The sequence below is a fragment of the Camelina sativa genome, chromosome 6 (assembly GCF_030686135.1).
Source record: "Camelina sativa cultivar CO46 ecotype springtype chromosome 6, ASM3068613v1".
Taxonomy (NCBI): domain Eukaryota; kingdom Viridiplantae; phylum Streptophyta; class Magnoliopsida; order Brassicales; family Brassicaceae; genus Camelina; species Camelina sativa.
Genome location: NC_141885.1, coordinates 12684131 through 12709574, shown reverse-complemented (window position 1 = coordinate 12709574; position 25444 = coordinate 12684131). Strand labels below are relative to the sequence as shown.

Here is a 25444-nt window from a genome sequence, read left to right as displayed (position 1 = left end):
CTATAACTTTTTTTGGCCAAGTTTTGTATACTTCAGTTGGGTCATAACAAAATAAAAATTGCAGAGCATTATGGAATTACGAATGACATTTTCTCAATAGTATTTTTACTGTTTTACTAAATACAATTGAAGGTGGAAAAAAACAGTGTAGAGAATGTAAAAAAATTGGAAACCAAAAATCATAAGATTATTTACAAAAATCTGAGAAAGAAGAGGAAAATACGGAGCAAAGATCTTAGATCAAAATTGCATCAGAATCATGGAAGTTTATGATTTCCAACACTGCTCAATAATTTAGAGCTTCTTTTATCAATTGTGAGTTACTCATTATTTGCAAAAAACAGATATATAAATATTATAAAATCGAGTAACTTAAAGAGACAATGAATATTATAAAATTAAAAGCCATTAGAAAGAACAAAAATAAAAACACAAATAAATAAAAAAACAGAGAAAATGATAATCAATCAGAGGGCGTAAAGAATTGTTTTCCTGGTGCTGAGGTTATTATATTGGGGGCTACGACGAGGTAGGGTTCTTACTACATGTAGGATGGCAAAAATTTTGTATTGAATTATAATAAAATTAGGTTATGGAATTGATGAATTACGAACACTTTTTTAACCTTCGATCAAAAATATTTCAAAACAAAATATCATTACGATGGGCTTAAGTCAAAAACCAATTAGATGTTTTGATTAATATTTAATGGGCTTGTTCTGCCTCTGAAAGGCCCATAATTACGACAATTGCCAGCAAATACCGGCGGCTAACACAACGAAGTCTATCTTCAACCTCCGGCGCCGGTAAACTCAAAACCGATCTGTTAGGTTTGACCCTAACCAAATAACCAGAATTGATTAAGAGAAGAGAAGAGAAGATAGAAGATTAGAGAGAAGATAGAAAATAAGAGAAGAGATTAGAGGTAGAGAGAAGGAGATAGAGAGAGTATTAGGAAGAAGAAGATAAACATTGTGTTGATTAATTGGATAATCGTTCATAAAGATCAGGTGTTACTCTAAGTACGCAAACGTAAAAGGCCTCATTAGCCAAAGCCCACTAAAGCCCAGTATTTATCTTGAGTTCGTATCACGATCCAACGGCACCAATACTGAAACGTCGGACCCGACCCGCCGCGGGAACTCCACCGAAGAAGACGACGACACGAAGGCGAATTCTGGGTTTAATCGAGAAAAGGATAGGATAATATAGTAAATTCCGTTAAATAAGAAAACTTTCTTCTTCTTCTTCTTCTCTTAACTCCTTCGCACGCTTCAGATCCGAGTTTGAGCGAAGCTATCTCTTATCCTTGAGGTATCGATTTCACCTTCCTGTAATCGGATATTTTCTTTATGATCATTCTAATTCAATCGATTTTATAAGACAATGGAATTGCGTTTCCTAACTTGATTTTGAAAGTTTTTGATTTTTTTTTTTTTTCCTTTTCTTTCTTGACATTACATAGACGCTTATAGATCATCGTGTATGCTTACGCTGGTTCTGTTTGTTGGCATCTTACGTGATATATTGAAGTAATATGTGGTGGTGTTGTTATTGTAGGATGGTCCAGCTTATGTTCATCTGTTTGTTAGCATCTTACGTGATATATTGAAGGAAGATAAGAGTGGAATATGTTTTGGCTTTGATTTATGAAATGCTCTTAGGTAAGTACTTTTTTTGCTGGAGATATTTGCGTTTAATTTTAACTTCGGTTTAATCTTGATGCGTCAACTGTTTCCCAGCAAACCTGACACGAGCTAGGTTATTCCATGAAAAATCTTTGGCACATGAGGATACTTATGAGCCTTTCTTAAGGTGAGTCTTTTTACTTATTGGATAGAGTCTGTTGTTTCTGCTTTGGAAAGGTCTAGGACTTCTTATTTCTTGTATTCCACTGTTTATATTTATGTTGTCAAATGAACCTGACCTTTCCTAGTGACAGTAAACGGCTATTTCTCAAAAATATTAATTTGTATATGTGTTATGTTTAGTGGGACATTTTCGCTTGACCTGATTTCTTAGTCCTGCACTGATACGTTTTGCTTATAGAAATGGATATGATAGATTATAGAACTGGAATTACAAAAGGAACTGAGGATTTTATTAATGGAGCTCCTCCCACTCCCCCTAAAAGACCTCACAAAATACTCGATAATCCTCTGTAACTCTCTCAGACCTTATATATAGCCATAGACTAAAGAAATAACCTAAACCAACCATGGTTAACTATCACAACAAACCTTGGTTAAGTTGAACTTAAGTAAATATTATTATGCATTTTCACTGCTTCTATCATGCACATATAGGGTATCTTCAAAAGTATATGCAAGCTTAAAGATATGTCCTTGTTCAGGTTTCTGTGGAAGGGAAATTGGTTCATTCAAGTAAAAAGCTGCAAGATCCTTTCCTGGATAATAAGGTATTCAAAAGTATATGCAAGCTTATCTTCCATACTTCTGCATGTATTTAACATAAGTGCTAGGTAATGGTGTTATTACTAATGGAGAAGCTTCGGGTTCAAAGAAACAAATTACTACAATTGATGATGTTCTCAAGGGATTGGTGGAATGGCTTTGTGCTCAGGTTTCTCTTTCTCTCTATCCTCTTTGTTTTCTTTCTATTTTATGTTGTTTTTGCATTGTTTATTGTCTTTGTCTTGTAGAAACTACCATAGTTATAGCTAGAGCTCAGAGGTATAGCAGTGGGGAAAATTGAAGCAGTAACTTTGACTTTGGTAAATCTTCAATCTTCAAGTTTTGTGATATGGATGGAACCTCTTTTTATATATATATATAGTGAATCCAAAAAAGCGTTTGATATCACAATCCTTAAATTTGATATGCAGTTGAAGCAACCTTCTCATCCTACTCATGGCGTTCCAATTGCAATAAGCTGTCTGTCATCACTGTTTAAGTAACCTGATGTCAGATCGTCATTTGTTCAGGCAGATGGGGTTAAGTTACTTATTCCTCTAATCTCCCCAGCATCCACTCAGCAGTCTATCCAGGTAATTATATATGTAGTGGTAATTATATATTTAGTGGTAATAGTTTTCAGTGAGATATGTCCACCAAAGCTGTAGAATTTGAAAAAAATGCCTATATCTGTAATTGATCCCAAAGCTGTATCTAAGTATTGCAGTTTCTAAATTATGCAAAGTTCTTGACAAAAAGGCAGACACTCTGGCGATGGTTTTGTTTATTGCTTAGATAGTTCTGTTTCAGTTTTCAGAAGAACTTTCTTTTTTGTCATAATTTCTCAGTACATAATTCATGTGATTTATATGCTTTCGGCCGACAGCTTCCGTATGAAACATGTCTCTGCGTGTGGCTTCTATCCTATTATGAACCTGAAATAGAGTACTTGGCACGGAAGTGGTTAAGAGCTCGACTAAGGAAAAGGTGAGCTATGTTCTCTTGTGTGAGTTGGTCACTGCTATCCTGCAATCAGTTAAAGATCATATATATGACATGGCTTGGTTAATCAATCAGACTCTCAGCTGTCCAATACCAAGTTTTTTGTTTCTTTTATTTGTTTTGATGCACTTGTTATTATGTTAGCCTGACGCTATTTTATCTTACAGGTTGTCAGGGTTGTCATATTGACGTTCAGGAACTTGCTTCCAAAAGGTACATTTGGTGCCTAGATGGTTGACCTTGGACTCCCGCATGTTATCCACAGTCTAAAAACACAAGCGTGGAGTGACGAGGTAAGACGAGTTAGATACAAAGCCTGACGACTGCTTTTTATTTAGTTGTCATGTGGAACTTGAATTTCTTAATTCTCTGCTAAATCTACAGTGAGAAAAAATCTGGTTATATAAGTGATTTCGACAACATTAGATCTGTTTTTTAAGTACATGACCGTAACTCAACCCGTTATATTCTGAATTTGTAAGGATGAGATGAAGATACCTTTGATGTAGTTTTGGTAGCATGGTTTAGTTAGATAAGATATATCTGCTTGTTATCATAACATAATAATTAATATGAATCTCAGCTAAAATATTAAAACAAGCAGAGAAAGGAACACATTAACTTGAAACTAAAAACAACTCTCTCAAAATACGGCTTCTTACTCTGGTTCCAAACAAGGACCTGACTCTCTGTTTTCTCTTTGCAAAAACATACTACTGCAATATAAGATTATGCACAGTGTTGAATAGTATCTGACAAATCCACGGGTTTTCACATTGTTCTCATGACTTGGATTCTTACTTCACCTTCTCCTTCCTCGTCTTCATCTTCGCTATCTTTATTTGTATTGTTCTCCCAGTCTGCATTTAACTGATTACACATAGATGACCATACACATTGATGAAAATTTTAATACCTCCTCTACGGATGCTATCTATATATGAAGCTTTCATCATGTTCATTAACACTAAGGAACCTCCAAGATGTGACATACCCCGCATTCTCCTATCTTCCAGTCCATATAGCTTGTTTTGAACTCTAAGACAAGCTCGGTGGAAGTCACCTTCTCTGTTTCAACTCTAAATATGTAGATATGCTCTGTTAAAAATATATCTATGAATTGGTAGTGTGGTTTACACCAAAACGTGTGATCATCATTTTTGTTCATGATTTCAATCTGGACATACTCCCACGGAGCAAAAGATTCTTCTGTACCCTTAACCAGCATGACACAAGCCTTAAATCTCAAGGATGTATGAAGAAGCGACTCATTCAACTTGATTGTCAATAAACCTCCAGCAGTAGATCGGTGATTGAAGTAGGCAGGCACTTGTTTACCGGGCAACATCGCATATCCAGAAGTCGATGTGTGCATGATGAGATCTCTGGCTTCTTGGTTCAGTTTGAAGCAGTTGGTGAACTTCAGATGGATCTCTGGATTGTGAAAGGAACAATCCAGTCTCTCAAGGGACTGACAATTGTCTGCATCAATGCAAGATAAGGAATCTGAAAGTTGTGGGAGTGATACCAGATTCTTGCAGTTGTTGAGTCTAAGGACACCTAAACGAGACATTCCCTTGACCCATGGAGGAACTTCTTGTATATCTTCTTCGTTTACCAAATGCAGCTCTGTGATGATGTCATGAGCATGCGGGAATGTTTTGAGGCTTTCAAAGTATGAAATCTTAAATTCAGAAAGAGGCAAGGACATGATGGGCAAAGGAACTTCTTTTATTGCAGTTCCTGTGAGCTTGAGATTCGTAATGTTTGTGGAGATCTCAGGGAAAGTTTTCAACTGCGAGCAATCTGTGAGATCAAGTGAAAAGAGAGATTTCAAGTTGATGTTGGTTGGAAGAGCCTCTAGCTTTGAGCATCCGCACATCGTCAACGTAGACAATCGCTGAAGGTTTCCTATGGAGGGAGGAAGCTCCACCAAATTTGAGCAGTTTGAAAATTGAAGATTTTTATTCAAAATTGCTTACTTTGGTTCCGTCCCATAGCTTGTGAAGCTTGTTGGAAACCATACATAATTGGACGAGAAACTCTGGATTAAAAGTAGATGGCATAAATATACTCTGGAAATAACTCCAATCAAGTAATCTAATCTTTTGAGAATGATACAGAAGTGAGTGCAGTCTCTCAGGCTGAGCAAGATCCTCCTCACCATTGATTTTTACGATTTCGAGATCAGACATTCTTCCAAGTGCTTTCTCACTTATATTCAATTCTTGCTCAGTTTTAGATAAATCTAAATTTATCCCTGTAAACCTTCTATTATCCTGAAAAGAACCCAATAATAATAATAAGTAGACAACATAGTTAGTTATAAAATAAACTCAATTTGTAGGGCAAAAAGCTTACTGTTGTATCAGTACTGAGCACTTCACAAATATCTCTTCCATCAACCAAAAGCTGATATTTCAAAAGCCGATTGTGAATGAATTGCTTACGAGAAGTTTCTATTCCGAATTGTTCTAACAGAGTATGCATATATATAACTCCGAATTGGTCAATAGATATGAGAGATTTCTCAACTAAGACGCCAATACCGACTTTCGTCACATGCAAAAACTTCTTTGAAAGAACCTTTTCCAGTTTATGATGATCTACGCCGTTGAAAAAGCAGGCTATTTCGTGGAAAATGTTGCTACCGACAAAATCTTTGTCCTTAGTATATATGCAGGCTCCACAATATTCATTGAATTTCTCCGAAGCCAAAAAGGGAATATTACGAATTATTATTTTTATTTGCATTTGCTACTGTTCTATATATATATTTTTTTATTGGATCTAATTTTTTAATTTTCTTCTTGACACTTTGTTATGATTGAAATTAAATGGTCAAATTTGTGATAAACGGATTTCGTAGTAGTCTTTTTATAATAAATTTGCCATTTGGTGGTTTAATCTCAAGTAGTGTTGACAACACTGTGTTGTTAAGCCTAAACTGACAATGAAGCAGGTTGATTTACATGTTCACTTCTGTTAACTTGGTTGTATAATCCAAACTTATTAGAGATACAGTCTGTAGCAGATTACATATAATAATAATATGTTTTCAAATTTTAATAATAACTTAATATCCAAACTTTTGTAAACTTACTATGTTTATAGATGTAAGTTTTGTGTCTTCATTAATTTATTTCTTATTTTGCAATCAAACATATTAGCCGATATTAAGTTACTTTGATGATGCAGATAATCTGAGAGAGGATTGTCCTGTCTTTGAGGATTTGTTTGAATTTTGTCAAATTTACGCAGGGGGAACAATGGTAAATCCTAATACATTTAGTATATGTTGGTATTCATGTTTGGTTATCACTTCAGAGCATTTTTAACTGAAAGTTTTGTATATTAGATGCTGCACGCAGATTAAACAACAAACTCTGTGACATTGCTATAAATTTGGGCGGGCGGGTTGCACCATGCCAAAAAATGTGATGCATCAGGGTTTTGTTACATCAACGATCTCGTACTAGGAATTCTTGAGTTGTTGAAACACCATCCCCGTGTGCTATACATAGATATATATGTTCATCATGGTGATGGAGTTGAAGAAGCTTTTTACTTCACTGACAGGTAGTTACACTTTGATTAGTCTTAAAATTAGTCCATAACGACTTGTCTTTAAGTTGTTTCGGTAGAAACTGATTTACCAATATCTTTGAATCTTGTTATGGCAGAGTGATGACTGTTAGCTTTCATAAGTTTGGGGATAAGTTCTTTCCTGGGACCGGCGATGTTAAGGTAATATTCAGAATCCGTTTCTCGATTTTGTGAGAACTGTTTCTATGTGTTTGGATGAAATGTCATTGTGACATACTTTTTCTTAAAAAAAGGAAATAGGAGAAAGAGAAGGGAAATTTTACGCCATTAATGTGACATTGAAGGATGGTATTGATGACAGTAGTTTCAACCGTCTCTTCAGGACAGTAAGCTCTTTTAACCAAAACAATCAAATTTCAATGCTTTCGAACGTTGCTCCTGTTTTGATCTCGATCGGTAACCCTTTTCGTTCTTTTAGATAATATCCAAGGTTGTTGAGATATATCAACCGGGTGCAATTGTTCTTCAATGCGGAGCAGACTCACTAGCCAGGGATCGACTAGGATGCTTTAATCTCTCTATTGATGGTGCTGTTTTTCTTCTTGTAATCGAAATCTCTTTCTCTCTTTCAAATCTCTCTTCCGCTAGTTTCTATGTGACTTGTTTATTCTGAAATGGCTTTCCCTTTGTGCAGGACATGCTGAATGTGTTAAATTCGTGAAGAAGTTCAATCTTCCCTTAATGGTATCTTTCTTTCTTGACATGCCTTTTTGTAGTCTTAGTTAAGCTCCTCGACGATGAAGTCAGTTTCTTGTCTGATTGTTTGATTAGGTTACAGGAGGTGGAGGATACACAAAGGAGAATGTAGCTCCGTGCTGGACTGTCGAGACTGGCATTCTTTTGGACACAGAACTTCCTAATGGTTAGTAATGTTTGTTAGAGAGTGTAACATGTATGTTTGGGACTTCAGGAGCTCACAGGTTAATTGTTTCTGCAGAGATTCCTGAAAACGACTACATCAAGTATTTTGCGCCGGATTTTTCTTTGAAGATACCTGGTGGTCACATTGTAAGGACCTCTCTTATGTAACTTATTGTTCCTCATTTCCTCTAACAAAAACTAAAGAGAGATTGAGAATCATTTGTGTTTTGAAATTGTAACAGGAGAATCTAAATACCAAATCGTACATCAGTTCGATCAAAGTGCAGATTTTGGAGAATTTACGATACATTCAACACGCTCCAAGCGTGCAGATGCAGGAGGTAAATTTCAGATCATCATCACACAGTTGATGTATTTCGATGGCGACAACGATCACGATGCTTCGTAACATTGATTTCTAAGAACAGAAGACAATCCAAAGTTTGTTTGTTTTTTGTTTAGTTATGACTTATGAGAATTGTAATGCTATCAAACAACTATATGACTACTAAAACAATTGATGATTCATTCCATCTTTTTCGTCTAGTGTATATGATGAAGCTTTCTTTTTTCTAGCTTGCTCATTTTTTTTTGTCACTGTTCGTTTACATTAGCTTATATAACTTGAAATATTCTTATACTAGGTTCTTTTTTTGGCCAAGTTTTGTATAGTTCAATTGGGCTATACCAAAATAAAAAATACAGAGTATTATGGAATTACTAATGACATTTTATCAATAGTATTTTTACTGTTCACTAAAAACAATATTTTTGCAGATTTTTTTTAATCTTAGGAATCAAAGAAGATAGATAAACTGGTCAGATCCGACTCAATTTGAAGGTGGTGTAGAGAATGTAAAAAAATTGGAAACCAAAAATCATAAGATTGTTTACAAAACTCTGAGAAAGAAGAGGAAAAAACCGAGCAAAGATTTGGAGATTTCTTAGATCAAAATTGCATCAGAGTCATGGAAGTTTATGATTGCCAACACTGCTCAATAATTTAGAGCTTCTTCTGTCAATTGTGATTTACTCATCATTTGCAACAAATGAAATGGATATATATATAAATATTATAAAATCGAATAACTTAAAGAGACGATGAATAATAATATTAAATTAAAAACCATTAGAAAAAAAAAACAAAACCAAAAACACAAATGAATAAAAGAAGGAGAGAAAATGATAATCAATCAGAGAGAGTAAAAAAATGTTTTTCTGGTGCTGTGGTTATTATACTGGGGGCTACGAGGTAGGGTTCTTACTCCATGTATTTATATGTAGGGTGGCCAAAATCTAAACCCTAGGTTTAACTGGGTTTAACCACGGTTAAGTTAACTTTATAATTTTAGATATTAGATATTCTGTATGAGATTTTTTTTTTTGTATTTCTATGGAGAACAAACCAAACGTAGACCAACAATTATAACTCTTGTGTGGAGAATAGAATCCCAACAGAGAGGTTTACCACACATTTTTTTTTTCATTTAGTTTGATTTGATTTTTTTTTTTTTCATTTTCAAGTTTTAAATTTGTTGGTTCGACATTTTAGATTTCACCATTTTAAATTTTAAAAAATTAGAATCCAAGGATTCGAATGATTTTAGAGAATAAAGCGAAAAAACCGTTTATGTCTTGTACTATTTTTTGTTTACTATTCTGCTATTCATAACATTATAATTCAAAAAGAAAAAAGAAAAAAAAAACAATTAGAAACCGTTTTCCCACAGAAATAAACTAGTATATTAAAAATGGATTAGCCCTAACATCCATTAAAACCTAAATAATTACATTTTATTTCATTTCAGTTTGTAAACTTGGATTCCGTTTGAAAATAGTTTATTCTAGATTCATGTTATTATAAAATTATATTATGTTTAATAAATAGTATTCTTGTATATTTAACTTTTCAAAAGAAAGTTGTCATTGCAATTACGAAACACCTAAGCATAACCTTCGACGAAAAAATATTTAAAAATAAAAATATCATCAATCAAGAATTATTTAATTTCCAACATTCCCTGACTAACCATCGGTAACTAATTAATGGGCTTAACTCAAATACCAATAAAAGTTTTGATTAATGTTTAGTGGGCTTCTTCTTCCTCCTAAAGGCCCATAATTACAACAAGTCTCGGCAAAAACCGACGACAATTCTTCGACCTCCTGCGCCGCCGGTTAACACAGAACCGATCCAACGGCACCAATACGGTTTACGTCGGTACCCGAACCGCCGCGAGAACTCCACCGAAGAAGACGACGACACGAAGGCGAATTCTGGGTTTACAAGCGAGAAAAAGATAGGGATAATATCGTAATTCCGTTAAATTAGTAAACTGTCTTCTTCTTCTTCTTCTTCTTCCTTTAACTCTTTTCTTCTAATTTGTAAATAGTTAACAGATACTTGAGTTAGTTTCTCTTTGTTATTATTAGTGGTTGAAGGTCATTTTGAAAGTAATATGTGGTGGTGTTGTCATTGTGCTCATCTGTTTGTTAGCATCTTACATTCTTACGTGATATATTGAAGGAAGATAAGAGTGGAATATGTTTTGGCTTTGATTTATGAAATGCTCTTAGGTAAGTACTTGTTTTGCTGGAGATAGTTGCGTTTAATTTTTTCTGAGACTAATGTTGATGCATCAACTGTTTGCAAGCAAACCCGTCACGAGCTATTCCTTTATACTTTATTGGATAGAATCTGTTGTTTCTGCTTTGGAAAGGTCTAGGACTTCTTATTTCTTGTGTTCCAATGTTTACATCTTTGCTGTCAAATGAAATGAACCTGACCTTTTCTAGTGACAGTAAATGGCTATTTCTAAAATATTAATTTGTATGTGTGTTATGTTTAGTGGTACATTTTCGCTTGACCTGATATATTAGTCCTGCACATATAGCGTATCTTCAAAAGTGTATGCAACCCTTAAAGATATGTCCTTGTTCAGGTTGCTGTGGAAGGGAAATTGGTTCATTCAAGAAAAAAGCTGCAAGATCCTTGCCTGGATAATAAGGTATTCGATACTACTTATGTTTCATATTTCTGCATGTATGTAACATACAGCTTCATTTGCATATAGTGCTAGGCCAAAATCTGGTAATGGTGTTATTACTAATGGAGAAGCTTCGGCTTCAAAGAAACAAATTACTACAATTGATGATGTTCTCAAGGGATAGGTGGAATGGCTTTGTGGGAGTCTGGGACCTCCAAGATTTGTAGTAGGCCGCGTTCTTTGATCTCCCAATTGGTATTGCTTGTTTTGAACTCAAAGACAAGCTCGTTGGAAGTCACCTCCTTTGCTTCAACTTCAAATGTTAGATATGCTCTTCTAAAAGTCGATATAATCCATGTTATTTTTGGGTCAACAATCTCAAATAGTGTGTTGTTAAGTTTCTCAACTATCCATGGATCATGGCACTGGCATCAGGCTATGAAATAAAACAGAGCAAGCAAACAAAAAAGAAAAACAAAAGTATCTGCAATACGTCTATTAAGAATCCATAAAGAAACCGGGAATTATTAGATACAGTTTGTAGCAGTGACATGACCTGGTTTCTTAGTACTCAGCATATATATAGTGTAGTGGTTCCAGCACATGATTTCAGTAGTCTGTTCAGGTATGAGGTAACTATATATCCTGTTATGAACCAGCAATATAGTACTCGCCTGATTGGTCCTTCTCTAGTCTAGAATACATGCCAGATTGGTCCCTAAAATACATGTAACCTTTTTTCCCCAACAGAAAAAAAAATGGTAATGTCAACATTTTGTAGTTTTCTTGGAAGAGATTCCTCGGTATAGTCTCTCATGCGTTTGTGTGTTCCAAAGAGTCCCGTGTACACACACCCTCGTCCACTAGCGTCTTCCAACGGTAGGACTGTGAAACCCTGGACAGAAAATCACAAACAAAAATACCATTAGGGAAAGAACAAAAATCTGAGTCAGACTTTTGCAACGCACAACAACTTTTGGATTCTGATCTAAAAAATATGCTTGTCAGAGTAAAACATTTTACAATGTTTCTCATTTGAAAGCATGTTGTCTGAACATCAAAATTGTTACTCAGCAGCCAAGGCTAGTTGTATCTGCAGAGTAAAGGATAAAATAAAACAGGGCAAGCAAACAAAAAAAAAAAAACAAAACTTTCTGCAGATACGTCTATTAAGAATCCATAAAGAAAGAGATACAAAAGAGCATAAAGCTTGGATCAATGCGAACAAATTGCAAATCTGAACACCTAAAAACTGCAACTGGAAAATAAAATAAAATAATGATTAATATGCATTTTTTTACAATTAAGTATTAAACTTTATGGTATCTCAAGTCTTTATGGTAATTCCAATAATTACAATCATTCAATCGTGCATATTAGATAATTAATGATAAAACAAGGTTTTTCAAGGGTAAACACCAACGAAGATTCAAGCTTAATATCATATAATCTCTCACTAATGATGTCTAAAATGTGATAATAGAATTTTCAATTTTATATGTGCAACGCCAACAAAGTGAGACTGTAACTTACATATATCATCAACTTTCCACAGTGATACTATCCAGCAAAAACTCACATGCATCTTTAAGCAAGTCCAGTACCTGTCAAAGAAACAAGTAGTCCACGTAAGAGATCAATAATCAATTTTCCATGTGAGCTTTGTCCTAACAAAACAGATCAACCAGGAATATAAGCATTTACAAAACTAAAATTAGTGTGATACATGAAGCTGTTTTTCAATAAAACTACTGACCGAACAGTCTGACTAGTGACTACAAGAGCTAATTAAGCTGATGCGCCTTTCCCATAGACAGCTTGAATGGACAGACTCATTAAGAGAAGTGCGACCTAAGCAACGCATCTACCGACCGAGCTAACTGCCTCAGATGATTCCCGTTTCCTGATATACTTTGTTTTGCCTAAACGACCTTCTTCTATATATGGAGGGTTCAGCTACCTCTATGGTGACTTATTGACTTACAATTATCTAAATGAGCTCTAAAATGATGCTTACTGAGTTAACCAGAGGAGCAACTGTCAACAACCATTCAGTAAGAGATAGAATAATTCTTTAATAGTAATTTACCTTGTCAAAATATCAGAACTCCACAATCGTGTTTGGGTGTACATTAGTTTAACCTGAAGAAACTGCAATGAAAGCATTTTGTAAAATCTCCAGAAAGAAACTCCAAAGTTAAGCAAACAACAACAACAAGAAACATTAACGGTACCGGATATTAACTTTTAACTCTTCAAAGACTAAGTGTAGAATGTTGAATAATGACTATCAAATAGTCTGGTCATGAGAACTTCTGATACACATCGAAACATATGTATTTTCTTGTCTTAATATTTTTTTTTAAAGCTACAAATAAACTCTAAAAGGAAATATTAATTAAGGAGAGTAGAAATCAAGAGAACAAACCAGTTGCGAGAATGATATCCAGCGATTTGGGCCACATCCTCCAAAGCTATTCTCCATCTCTCAGTACGCTCTTTTGTTTCACCTTTACATGTTTTTTTAAAGGCTTTTCCAAAATCTCCAATTTGTTTCTTTATATCAGTTGGATCCACTTCGTAGAAAATGGTCATGACAATCTGACCCGACACTTCCCTGCATTTCATGATCTCTGCCAACTCATCAAGACACCAAGACGAAGAAGCATAGTTCTTGGAGAGCAAGACGATCGCGATCTTTGATCCTTTGATAGCTTCTACGAGCTCAGGACCGATCGACTTACTCCTCTTTATATCATTGTCAATGAATGGGTCAATTCCCTTATTTCTGAAGGATTCCAAAATGTGGAAAATATAGTGAGATTTAGTGGAAAATGTTGCTAAAGACAAAATCGCTGTCCCTATCTATGCTCCACCACCACCATTCACTTAATTTCTCGGAAGCCAAATAATGATAAAGGAAAATTAAACAACATTTCACGTCCACACATTCTTTTTCTATCTCTCTTTCTCTCTCCTAATAATAATGGTAGAAGGAAATTGTTCAATTGTGTAGCCACCCTCTATGTTACTTTAATATCAACAAGAACATCTTCTTAAGAATTTGTTCAGTTAAATAACAAGGTTTTTAGAGGAAGAAAAATATCAAAGATTCAAGCTACACATCATTTCTCATGCTTTTACATTATTAAGATGTCTATAAATGTAGTCACAGAATAATGGAACTCTCAGTTGTATGTGCAAAGCTACCAATCTCAATAATTGCAACAACATAAGTGGGACTCTGAACTTGCAGTATCATCAACTTTCCACGGTGATACTGTCCAGCAAAGACTCACAAGCATCTTCAAGCAAGTCCAGTACCTGTCAAAGAAACAGTAGACCAAGTAACGAACAAGTGAGTTTCCAAGAAAGTTTTGTCCCAATCTGGAATGGAAGGCAACTTGGAACTTGGAAGTGACAAATGGCATGCCATTTAAAATTCTTATAAACCCAATAAACCATTTTGATAGACAACCTCTAGTGGTTGATTTTGTAGGTAGCATCTGTCTAAACAAAAATGTAATCTCTAATGATAATTACCTTCTCAAAACCTTGAGCTCCACCATAATATGGATCAGGAACAAACTTGTCACTGTGTTTCTTGCAATACGAACACATTAGCCTAACCTGAAAAAATCAATGAAATATATGTTCTGACAATCTCCTAAAAAAGAGTTCCAAAGTCCAGCAAAACGGCAACAAACACTAACGGTGGTACCTTGTTATCTGCATCGGGCGGGAAATTCCCTCTGGCTTTCCATCCATTATAAGCCTGCAATATGTCCTCTGCAAACATCAAACATTCAAACTCATATTTTATTTCATTTCTCCATAACTAATCAGATCTTAACTTGCAAATTCCTAGTCCTAGGCTGAACCCCATTTGTATAGACATTGATCCTAACCATACAATTCTTATAGAATGTTGAATAGAGTTAGTCTTTCTTCTACCTTTGTTCTGTTCATCCATTGCAAGAATGAGATCAAATTCCCTGAAATCAGATGCCTTAATCGGTCTTGATAATGACGTTATCTCAATCCCACGACGTTTAGCAGCACTTCTCATTCTCGGATCCGCCATATTCCCCTTTTAAAAGAACAGTTTCACATATCAAAAAATGAGTCAGAAACATCAATTTCAAAGTCCTTACTCCCACCAAAAGAAAAAAAAAAAAAAAAAACCTTAATCCAAAATCAAACCTTTCTACGTCTGTGAAAAGCATCACTCACTAATTGTTCAAACTTCAAATCAAGCATCAATTTTTCTGTACAATCCTAAAGTCAGATTATTGTTTTCATCTCTTATAAAAAAGAGCAGTTTAACAAATCACAAATTGATTCAGAAACATGAATTTCAAAAGTCTGCACTGCTCCTTCCTCTAACCAAATTGCATCCACCAAAAAAAAAAAAAAAACCCTAAATCCAAAATCAAACCTTTCTAAGTCTCTGAAAAGCATCATTCACCAATAAAGCATTAATCTTATTACAAAACACTAAAGTTAAGTAACTTGTTCTGTCTTCTTCTCTTCGAATTCAAAAAGCAAAAAAAAAAGAATCGGAACAGAAAGGATTAGTATACCTCGTGATAATCAATGGTTCCAGCGGAATCAATGTTGAATTTGGAATCGAGACCTCTCTTCTTCACGATATCTCTAAAGACACCTTCAGCTGCTGGGCTCCGACAGATGTTTCCGAGACATACGAAAAGAACAGAGAAAGGTTTGGTTTCGCTGCTCTGCGTCGTCGGAGTCGTCTCCATTGAAGATGATGCGAAGCACCCAAGGGAATGAGATATTCTGGGTTCTGCTCGGAAGATGGAAACGAGATTCGAGTTTTTGTCAGATGATCGGAAATGAGGAGGAGGAGAAAGATAAGTGGAGTGGCAAAATGGTAAATAGGAAGAGATTGTTGGAGAAGTGGTGAGGAGGTTGGCACAGTACATCCTCATTCCCCCTGAATAGTTGGAGATGATATTACGAGTTTCTTTCTTCTTCTGCTCTTTTTTTTTTTTTTTTTTCTTTTTTAAAGTCTTATTTCGTAATAAACCGAGGAAGTGAGGGGTTTAATATTCAATTCATAATTTATGTTATAAACCGCATTTAAAAATCGTTATTTTGAATGTTTGAAGGTACTTCATCAGGTCACAAGTCTTTCCAATAATCAACAAACTACTACACTATTGAATTCTATATCAAATAAAATAAAGCATTCACAGAAATTTTATTTTATCTTTAAGAAGAGTGAAATTTTATAGAAGATTGTTATAAGTGTGTTGTCGATGTGTCATCATCAGTTAAATTTTGTGGGAAAATTGTCATAGGAGATTGTGCTAGTTCTGTCGATGTGTCACTACACGTACGATTGAATTTTATGAGAGGTTGGTTGTTCATCGGAAAACAACAAGTTACTGCTGGTAGATAGTTCGATCACTGGATGGATATAGCACACAACTTTCTATCTTTCCAAAAGACGAAAGGATCGCATCAAGACAAGCACGACAGATTTCAGACATAAGCTTCTCTAACAATCAAATATGAACCAACACCGACAAGAAATTCTCATTGTACTAATCATTCTACACTAGTTAGAGAAGACATACATTTCTCTTTCAACAATGTGAACACCAAACATAATTTAATCAAAATAGAAATGTCAAGCCTAACCAGCTATACGATCTTTACACTTAAATACAACAAACAAACAAAAAAAAACACACTAGTAACACTCACACTGCATGTAAATTAATGATTTTCTAATCAAGATTAATTGTCACAAATAAACATGTGTAGTTGTGATCTTTGTCTACAGGAAACAAGACCCGACCAAATATAAATATTAACACTCAGTATTCCATGGAAATTTGACTGACTAAACGAAAAGGCATTAGTATAGCAAGTAAAAAGAAAAGCTTTAACTTAGCAATAAACTCTAACTTTAACACACAATATCATAAAAATAAACATAACTAGGATAAGAAAAATGAACTTTGTCCAAAAAAAAAAAAAAAAGGATAAGAAAAATGAACAAGACACCCAAATTGTAGACATCATCACTTCGAAATTGCAAACAAACAAGGGCATACACAACAATAACAAGAAGACAACCAATACAGCTAACAATTAATGCAAAAGAGATTTCAAACATAAGCTTCTCTAAGAATCAACTAAGACAATTAAGATGTTTGATTCAGTGGTTCAAACGTGTGTTTGATCCACTAGTTCAAACGGGTATACCACTTTTAAATTTTATTTTGTCTGAACATCTATACATTGAATTGTTCACATTTTGCAAGGTTGCAAAATCTTTCAAACATAAGAGAAGATATGAGTGAGAATTTTATCTATTCAACAAACAATAACGAACTAAGAAAAACAAAAATAATTAGTAACTATATAACCAATAAATACCAAAATCGGAAGCAAAAAGCACGACTTCAATATGACAACATTTTAAAATTTCTTCTCCTATTATATAGGTTGTAATTTTCTTAAGTTTATAAACGATCCTTCATCAAACTCGATTTGTCTATAAGATCTAAAGGATGACACAATATCAACAAAACAAACATAACTAGGATAAGAAAAATGAACAAAAACAGCCAAACTGTAGACATTTTCATCACTGGAAGATCCCAAACAAAGAAGAGCATACAACAATAACAAGATGACAACCAATGCAGCTGATAATGCAAAAGAGAAGGACCACACAATACACTTCCATAGAGATAAAAACCGAGAAAATAACTAACAGCAAGATGGTTTCATCAATTACATGATGCAAAGTGTAACCCAATATTTTAAACTGGAATAAGGAATCACAGTGAGACAATGCATGCACTCCAAATCCATCTGACAAACACATGCATAGCTTTTACCGCTGCACACAACTTCCTATCTTTCCGTAAGACAAATGGAAGACAAGCCTGACAGATTTCAGACATAAGCTTCTCTAAGAATGAAATATGAACCAACACAGACAACACTTATTGTACTAATCATTCTACACTAGTCAAAGAACACATAGGTTGGTTTTTCAACAATGTGAACACCATATATAGTTTAATCAAAATAAAAATGTCAAGCACAACCAGCTATACGATCTTCCAGAATAAAACTGAACTATCACATAGTCACCTACACGGTAACACGGCTACACTTGAAGAAAACACACAAAAAAAAAGAAACTATAGTAACACTCACACGGCACTTAAATAAATGATTTTCTAATCAAGCTTGGTTGTCACAATTAAATATGTAAGTTGTATACAGGAAACAAGATCCTACCAAACCAGCCAAATTGTAGACATGTCATCACTGGGAAATCCCAAACAAACAAGGGTATACAGGAAACAAGTTAGAGAAAACATATGTAAGTTGGTTGTCACAATTAAATATGTAAGTTGTATACAGGAAACAAGATCCTACCAAACCAGCCAAATTGTAGACATGTCATCACTGGGAAATCCCAAACAAACAAGGGTATACAACAATAACAAGAAGACAACCAACCAACACAGCTGAAAATGCAAAAGAGATTTTAGATATAAGCTTCCCTAAGAATCAAATATGAACCAACACAGGCAAAACACTCATTGTAATAATCATTCTACACTAGTTAGAGAAAACATAGTTTGCTCTTTCAACAGTGTAAACATCATGTATAAATTAATAAAAAATAAAAATGACAAGCCCAACCTGCTATACGATCTTCAAAAATAAAATTCAACTGTCACATAGTCATCTACATGGTAACACGGTTACACTTAAAGAAAACACACAAAAAACCCGAGAACTGCATGAAAAGGTCATTCTACACTAGTCATAAGTGTAGAACAACTGCATGCAAAGAAAGATAAAAAGGCGGTGTTAGAAGACCTATGTAAGTTTGTTTGCTACTTGTCGAGACTGTGTACACACAGTAATGAATTTGATAAACAACAAAAATTTTTAACCTTAGAGATAACGAAACTGAATCAAGTAATAAACATATATTAAAGAAATAGAAATTCACATACCTGATTTTCAGACGTAAAATATCAAGAAATTCACATACCTCAATTTAAATGTAAGCGTGATCATGCATACTCCAAGGATGTCAAACTTCTGCACTGAGGCATTTGTTTTTAATTCAACCAAAGCAGCTTATAGATTTGGGACTGCTTCATTTGCTAATCAGAGATCACGGTCAGGGACAATCAGAGAGGTAATTTAAATTACCTCAACAACCGAGGCATTTGCTTTTAGCATCAGGTGACTAGGAACCCGAATGATTTATGCATTCTAGGAACAGGGACAATCAGCGAGGTAATTTAGATTACCTTAACCTTATCGAGGCATTTGTTTCTTTGCTCAGGTGACTAGGAACCTGAATGCATTATAAAGACAGGGACAATCAAACCGATAGGGACAGGGACAAGCTGAGAGGTAATTTATATTACCTCAGCCAAACCGAGGCATTTGTTTCTTTGCTTAGGTGACTAGGAACCCGTTTGCATTCAAGGGACAGGGATAATCAAACCGATAGGGACAAGGACAAGCTGAGAGGTAATTTAAATTACCTCAGCCAAACCGAGGCATTTGTTTCTTCGCTCAGGTGACTGTATGCATTCAAGGGACAGGGACAATTAAACTGATAGGGGCAGGGACAAGCTGAGAGGTAATTTAAATTACCTCAGCCAAACCGAGGCATTTGTTTCTTTGCTCAGGTGACTAGGAACCCGTATGCATTCAAGGGACAGGGGCAATTAAACCGATAGGGACAGGGACAAGCTGAGAGGTAATTTAAATTACCTCAGCCAAACCGAGGCATTTGTTTCTTTGCTTAGGTGACTAGGAACCCGTTTGCATTCAAGGGACAGGGATAATCAAACCGATAGGGACAAGGACAAGCTGAGAGGTAATTTAAATTACCTCAGCCAATCCGAGGCATTTGTTTCTTCGCTCAGGTGACTGTATGCATTCAAGGGACAGGGACAATTAAACCGATAGGGGCAGGGACAAGCTGAGAGGTAATTTAAATTACCTCAGCCAAACCGAGGCATTTGTTTCTTTGCTTAGGTGTCTAGGAACCCGTTTGCATTCAAGGGACAGGGACAATCAAACCGATAGGGACAGGGACAAGCTGAGAGGTAATTTAGATTACCTCGATAGAAACAAGACAAAGAGTATTGCATACCAATACATAACAGTTGTTGTTATGACTAGCTCATCATATGAGTGAACGTGAGACTAGTTAATTGGCAAGCAATCAAAAACGTATAATACATAAGGAAAACCAAACCGTGGGAAACCAAAGACACAAAACTGAAAGATAATTATCCTAACGGTACAAAAGCAATCGTCTTACTAAGTTACAAAACCCTATAAGGAACACACACAAAACTATAGGCAAAGTAAACGATTTTGAAACCCAATAGACAGAAAAATTGAAAACCAATAACCGAAGATACTAAAGTCAAAAGAAAGTAAGATTTATGTGTTAAAACCATAATTATAACCTAACGCTAACACAAACTATGTATGAGTATTGAGTAGCATCAAAGTCATCCCATACCTTCATAACCTTTCGATAACCATTAGGCTTCGCAATAGGTTTTGTCCTGATTTCCAGTATCGAGATATCTGATATTGAAGCTAACGCTAACACCTCTCCACGGAATCCAAACTTCGAAGTAGCTGTTCTCAATCGAAGACTAAGAAGTGGTCTTTATCAGTGCATCAAACATAAAAGATCGCCACAACTTACTGTATCTTTTTCCCAACAAAACCAAAGCATCTCTGGAAACGCCTGATCCTGAAAACCAAAACCAGTAAAATATTTCCAAATTAGGACTCAATCATGAGGTAAAAGTAATCATCATAGTGGAGCTATACTCACCATCATCAACAACCTTTATAGAGCACGAAACAACACCCACGAAGAAAGAAACCTTAAAATAGAGAGATCAATCAGAAGAAATCGAAGTAGAAGGGGAGAATTTGATTTTTGCAGACCTTAAGGTCGCACCATTATCTAGACTGTTGAACACGAGTTCCTCCAATGACCCTCTTCATCTCAAACATGATAATTCCAGAACGCTTGGAGTGATGAACACCCTCAGGCAAAGGCTCGATCGACTTCATCCTCCGATTTATCCCGACTGAAACAAAGAGAAACAAAAACCCTAAAACCCATAATAATTTTTAAGATGCAATTCTGGCGGATATCAATTATTGAAGATTGCGAAGCTATTTATCGCTATTAGACCCAAAAAAAAAACCCTAACGACAATCAAATGATTTACCTAGAGATGGCGATTTCTTGGGAACTGGGGAAGTGATTGATCGTCACTGAAGGATGAAAAAAACAAAACAAAACAAAGTCAATACAATCGAAATTGAAAACCCTAAAACGGGAAAATCAGAAAGGCAAAGAAAGATCTAGAAACTCATATATAATAAGTGAAGAGAACTTATCTACAGACTGTGGATCTCTCCTCGCAAGTGATTAATTGATTTTTCTCTTGACCTTGATTTCGTCGGAAGTGATTAAACAAACGCCTCTTAAAGGAAGAAGACGATGAGAGCAGAGAGCATTTTTAATTTTGATTTTAATTATTAATTGAATTTTAACTCTTACATAAGACTTCTCTCCCTCTAATCCTTTAAACGGTATCGTTTGTTGTATTGTATCTCATACCATATACAATATAGCCGTTGGAAAATATTGAGATTCAGAATTGGAAAGTAACCGTTGCAGAAGTGCTTTTACATGTGTGAATTTCTAGATCTTATATTATAATTTCATAGATCCTAAAATTTGATTATAATTTTATTTGTTAATCGAATTAGAAAAGTTATATTCTTATAAATAGTATATGAAAATATATATTTTTTGCATTTTATTAAGTTAATTGATAAATAGAAAAATATGTTTCAAGATTAAACCTTAAATGGTTTAGGGTATAGAGTTCAATTTTAAAGCATATTTTTAGTGTTTATCAATTAACAAAATAAAATGAAGAAAAAAACTTTATTATATTTGATTATTTAGTGATGTATATAATTAACAATGAATGTTTAAACATTTGGGAATATTATTTGATTATGTATAATTAACAAATGAGTGTATGAGAACAATTATGAACAAAATATAAGTTTTAATTGTAGTTATAATTATGTATTAAGTTGACAAAAAAATTATGTATTGAGTATTTTTAATATATATATATATATCTTGAGAATAAATCTATCTTATTGGTTGTGTCTTCTTTTTTTTTGTAACTCTTAGTTCTTTGGTTGCGTTTTGATAATGTTATTTATTTATTTTGGATAATAATAACATATTTAGAGAATGATTTACGGAAAAAAATGTTTTATTTAATCTATATATAATAACAATCCGAATAAATGCGACTAACAATTGTACCTATTGGATATTTTCCGAAAAGTCGTGATGGTTCATTAAAACGGTTATTTATGAAAAGTTACAATGGTTCACTTTAGAGTTGTGTTTAGAGTTAATTAAAAAAAGAGCACTGAAAACTCAATGCCCTTCGGATTTAGGCACTGTGGCAATGAATTTCAGATGTAGGCATTCAACAAAATGCAAAATATCGCTTTTGCCCTCATTCACTGACGTCATCTTTCTTGTTCCTTTTGCTCTTAAAGACTTTATTTTCTCTCTTTCCCAATTCTCTTGAACTTTGTCGACAATTACAGACCAAAAACCAAAACTTCTGGCGACCAACACCAACGGCGTAGGAGTCATCGATTTAGAAAATATCTATTGCAGCTTAGTGGTTTGAGAAACGCAGCGTCCAAGCCACAAAAATCCAAAATCGCCACATGATTGGTCGCGAATCAAGAACTGAGATCTCGGTTATAGGTACTGTTTGGGTTTAGGAACCCCCAAACTTAGGGTTTAGCTTTCTTATGCTTATTCCGCCCAAAACGCTAAGGGGTAATTTTGTCATGAACAGTTGATAAATGACTATTATTTATGGCATTACACTAACAATGCCTAAATCCGAAGTTACACCTCCAAAAGTGCCTATTTTGATAATAAGCCCTTGTGTTTATTAGAACATTCATATCTTTTGAAATCTATATATATTTGTCTGTTTGAACTGTTTTCATTTTTTTACAATGACACAAAATAATATAAATTTTCAATCTCAACAGTTTTTACAACTTTCTAAATTATTATTCTCTAGCATTCATTCTTTTAAAAGTAAAGAATTTCCTCCAATTTTTGATTTGACAAAAGATTTTTGGAATGATAAATCTAATTTACAACTTTTAGTTAATTTTAAATATAAAAATTTAATAAAAACACCTAGAGTTTTTTTTCAATAGTTAGATGAATTATATAGTGAGTTTTTGAATTTGACATTTTTAATATGGTAATAAAGATGTCTTCTATTTGAAAGCAGTTTATATGGATTATTAGGTATAATCAAGTGTAGACAATTGCGATTTTTCGTAGTACCTTTTCATAAATTTTTGTTTTTATTTGTTTTTAAAAAAAAAAACAAATCAAACGGTTGTATCTTTTCATTGTAGAGTTGTGTCTTTTCACTATTTGATTTATATTTTTTCATCAAAATTTTCGTTCTAATAGGTGTATGACGTCATTGACGTGTGTCTATTTAAATAGTCATATCTTCTGAACTCTCTTTATATTTGTTTCTTCACCAGTAAACAACAAATTCGTTGAAACAAATTTTTTATTTTACGTTGAATCTAAATAATTGAATATTAATATCTAATATTGAACGTTATTCTATAATCTAACTAAAATTTTGAAAATGATTATAGCAATAGAGAAATTTAATACAACTTAATATAGAATTTACATTTCGGTCTATTTATCGTAACTTTTCGTTAAAATAATATTTAATATTTAATATTTAATATTTAAAAGTAATAATAACAACCTGAATAAATGCAAACAAGAGTTGCGATTTTTTGTAGTACTTTTGTGAAAATTTGTTTTTATTTGTTTTTTTCTCTCTAACAGTTGTATCTGTTCATTGTAGAGCTATGTCTTTTCACTAGATTTTATTCATCACAACTTTTCATTATAATAGGTGTGTCTATTTAAATAGTCATGTCTTTTGAACTTTCTTTATAATTGTCTCTTCAGCAATAACTAGCAAATCATAGTTCGTTGAAACAAATTTTTTGTTTTATGTTGAATTTAAATAAATTGAATATTAATATCTAATATTAAATGTTATTCTATAATCTAACTAAAATTTTAGAAATGATTATAACAATATAGAAATTTAATAAAACTTACTATAGAATTTACAGTTGAGTCTATTTATTGTAACTTTTGTTCTAAAACTCTTTTAATATTTAAAATTTATGTTATCATGTTTTTGAAAGTTGTGTATTTTAATTTCAATTTTTCTTTGATATAGTTTCACTCATTATTAAATACATTTTTAATTATAATTATTTAATAAAAATTACATTTACTCATTATAACCATTAATTTAATATTCTCAGTTAAGATCACTTTGTTACTATGATTTTTTAAATTGTAGCTTTTTACCATAATTCTCTATAAAATATCTTATATATTTATAATACTTTAAACAATATTTTTTTGTAAATTTACGTCTATTCTACATAATATTTTTTGTTTATAAGTTTTCATTTTGATGGTTGCGTTTTTAGTAACAGATTATGTTTAATTTTTATGTATTCAAACTATTCTATTACATTCAAATGATTTCATAATGTATAATTTTAAATTTTAAATTTATTCACTTTTTCTAAAATACTTTCCCCGCGATATCGCGGGGGGTCTGAGTCTTAGTAATCATAATAATAAAAGTTGTTGTTGAAAAAAAAAAAAAAGTTGTTTACAAAACCGATGGGTTTCACATAAGATATTGCAGAAACAAGAAGAAATTGACTAATTTGTATTTACATTCCATTAAAGAACATCACACTAAGGGAATTAAGAAGTTTTGAGATTTATTTAACTATCCAAACGTGTTTTCTCAACTGTACATAATATATGGAGAACCCATTCTTCTTTCTTGTCGATGCTTGAATACATAGCTCCTGCAACGGATCAACCATTTACATTAATTAGACTGTACGTACAAACTAAAAAGATCACTCGGCGTGTTCACAAGAGACCCGAGAAAAATCTTTATTTCATGTCAAATTACCAAACCCAACACACAATATTGTACTTTTACTCTTTATTGGCTGTATATTCAAAGAAACTAAGTTTTGTCCAAAAAAAAAAATTCAAAGAAACTAAGCAAAAAACTGATGAAGAAACTTACTTGAAATCAGTTTAGATCAACCTGGCTACACATTATCCCATGGGGAGTCAGGAAATCAGCACTGTATCTTAAATAATTCTATGGAAACCAACCTGTGTTCATCACAGAAAACGGCAAGTCTCTCAAATCACAGACAAAATATCAGGAAATAGACCAGCAGAATCCATCTACAGGATGCTTACAAAGATCTGAACAAATCCAAAAACAAATCGAATTCAATATCAAAGAACAACATCAAACAGATTTGTTAAAGATACATGTTGTTTTGTGTTTACCTTAAAGG

At 33.7% G+C, this 25444-nt stretch overlaps 1 protein-coding gene, 4 long non-coding RNA genes, 2 other non-coding genes and 2 pseudogenes across 13 annotated transcripts; 3 read left to right on the top strand and 6 right to left on the bottom strand.

The window, feature by feature from the left end:
- Positions 1-246: 246 nt before the first annotated feature.
- Positions 247-337, bottom strand: LOC147942499 (small nucleolar RNA R72). The gene has a single exon (XR_015560603.1). It is a non-coding gene; the product is annotated as a small nucleolar RNA R72 (small nucleolar RNA).
- Positions 338-858: 521 nt separating this feature from the next.
- LOC104790714 (uncharacterized) lies at positions 859-3924 on the top strand. Of its 2 annotated transcripts, none has more exons than XR_015558955.1 (9): positions 859-1314; positions 1561-1664; positions 1743-1815; positions 2354-2419; positions 2510-2583; positions 2663-2734; positions 2846-3007; positions 3301-3401; positions 3584-3924. It is a non-coding gene; the product is annotated as an uncharacterized LOC104790714 (long non-coding RNA). The 2 variants fall into 2 exon arrangements; XR_015558954.1 differs by having other exon boundaries at positions 1102-1314; positions 2483-2583.
- A 39-nt stretch (positions 3925-3963) lies between these two features.
- On the bottom strand, positions 3964-6065 carry LOC104790715 (putative disease resistance protein RPP1 pseudogene; annotated as a pseudogene). Its single transcript, XR_015558951.1, has 2 exons — positions 5778-6065; positions 3964-5695 (listed from the first exon to the last, which is right to left on the bottom strand). The product of XR_015558951.1 is annotated as a putative disease resistance protein RPP1 pseudogene (transcript).
- Positions 6066-6685: 620 nt separating this feature from the next.
- LOC104698842 (histone deacetylase 9-like) lies at positions 6686-8456 on the top strand (annotated as a pseudogene). The gene is made up of 9 exons (XR_015560424.1): positions 6686-6713; positions 6775-6995; positions 7100-7163; positions 7256-7348; positions 7441-7549; positions 7657-7706; positions 7794-7884; positions 7960-8030; positions 8126-8456. The product of XR_015560424.1 is annotated as a histone deacetylase 9-like (transcript).
- A 382-nt stretch (positions 8457-8838) lies between these two features.
- On the bottom strand, positions 8839-8929 carry LOC147942498 (small nucleolar RNA R72). The gene has a single exon (XR_015560602.1). It is a non-coding gene; the product is annotated as a small nucleolar RNA R72 (small nucleolar RNA).
- A 1122-nt stretch (positions 8930-10051) lies between these two features.
- LOC104790711 (uncharacterized) lies at positions 10052-11351 on the top strand. Its single transcript, XR_015558957.1, has 3 exons — positions 10052-10214; positions 10826-10891; positions 10958-11351. It is a non-coding gene; the product is annotated as an uncharacterized LOC104790711 (long non-coding RNA).
- Positions 11340-13819, bottom strand: LOC104790712 (uncharacterized). Of its 3 annotated transcripts, none has more exons than XR_015558953.1 (5): positions 13299-13761; positions 13116-13185; positions 12960-13021; positions 12404-12474; positions 11340-11765 (listed from the first exon to the last, which is right to left on the bottom strand). It is a non-coding gene; the product is annotated as an uncharacterized LOC104790712 (long non-coding RNA). The 3 variants fall into 3 exon arrangements; XR_015558952.1 differs by having other exon boundaries at positions 13105-13185; positions 13299-13670; XR_768795.3 differs by lacking the exon at positions 13116-13185 and having other exon boundaries at positions 13299-13819.
- A 136-nt stretch (positions 13820-13955) lies between these two features.
- LOC104790710 (uncharacterized) lies at positions 13956-15971 on the bottom strand. Its single transcript, XM_010516489.3, has 5 exons — positions 15454-15971; positions 14825-14960; positions 14592-14659; positions 14414-14500; positions 13956-14194 (listed from the first exon to the last, which is right to left on the bottom strand). Exons 1-5 carry the CDS (start codon positions 15820-15822, stop codon positions 14132-14134), a joined length of 723 nt encoding a protein of 240 aa, XP_010514791.1. The 5' UTR covers positions 15823-15971; the 3' UTR covers positions 13956-14131.
- Positions 15972-20167: 4196 nt separating this feature from the next.
- Positions 20168-21489, bottom strand: LOC104790709 (uncharacterized). 2 transcript variants are annotated; one of them, XR_768793.3, is made up of 4 exons: positions 21157-21489; positions 20880-21012; positions 20751-20802; positions 20168-20666 (listed from the first exon to the last, which is right to left on the bottom strand). It is a non-coding gene; the product is annotated as an uncharacterized LOC104790709 (long non-coding RNA). The 2 variants fall into 2 exon arrangements; XR_015558956.1 differs by lacking the exon at positions 20751-20802 and having other exon boundaries at positions 20867-21012.
- Between the last annotated feature and the right edge of the window lie 3955 nt (positions 21490-25444).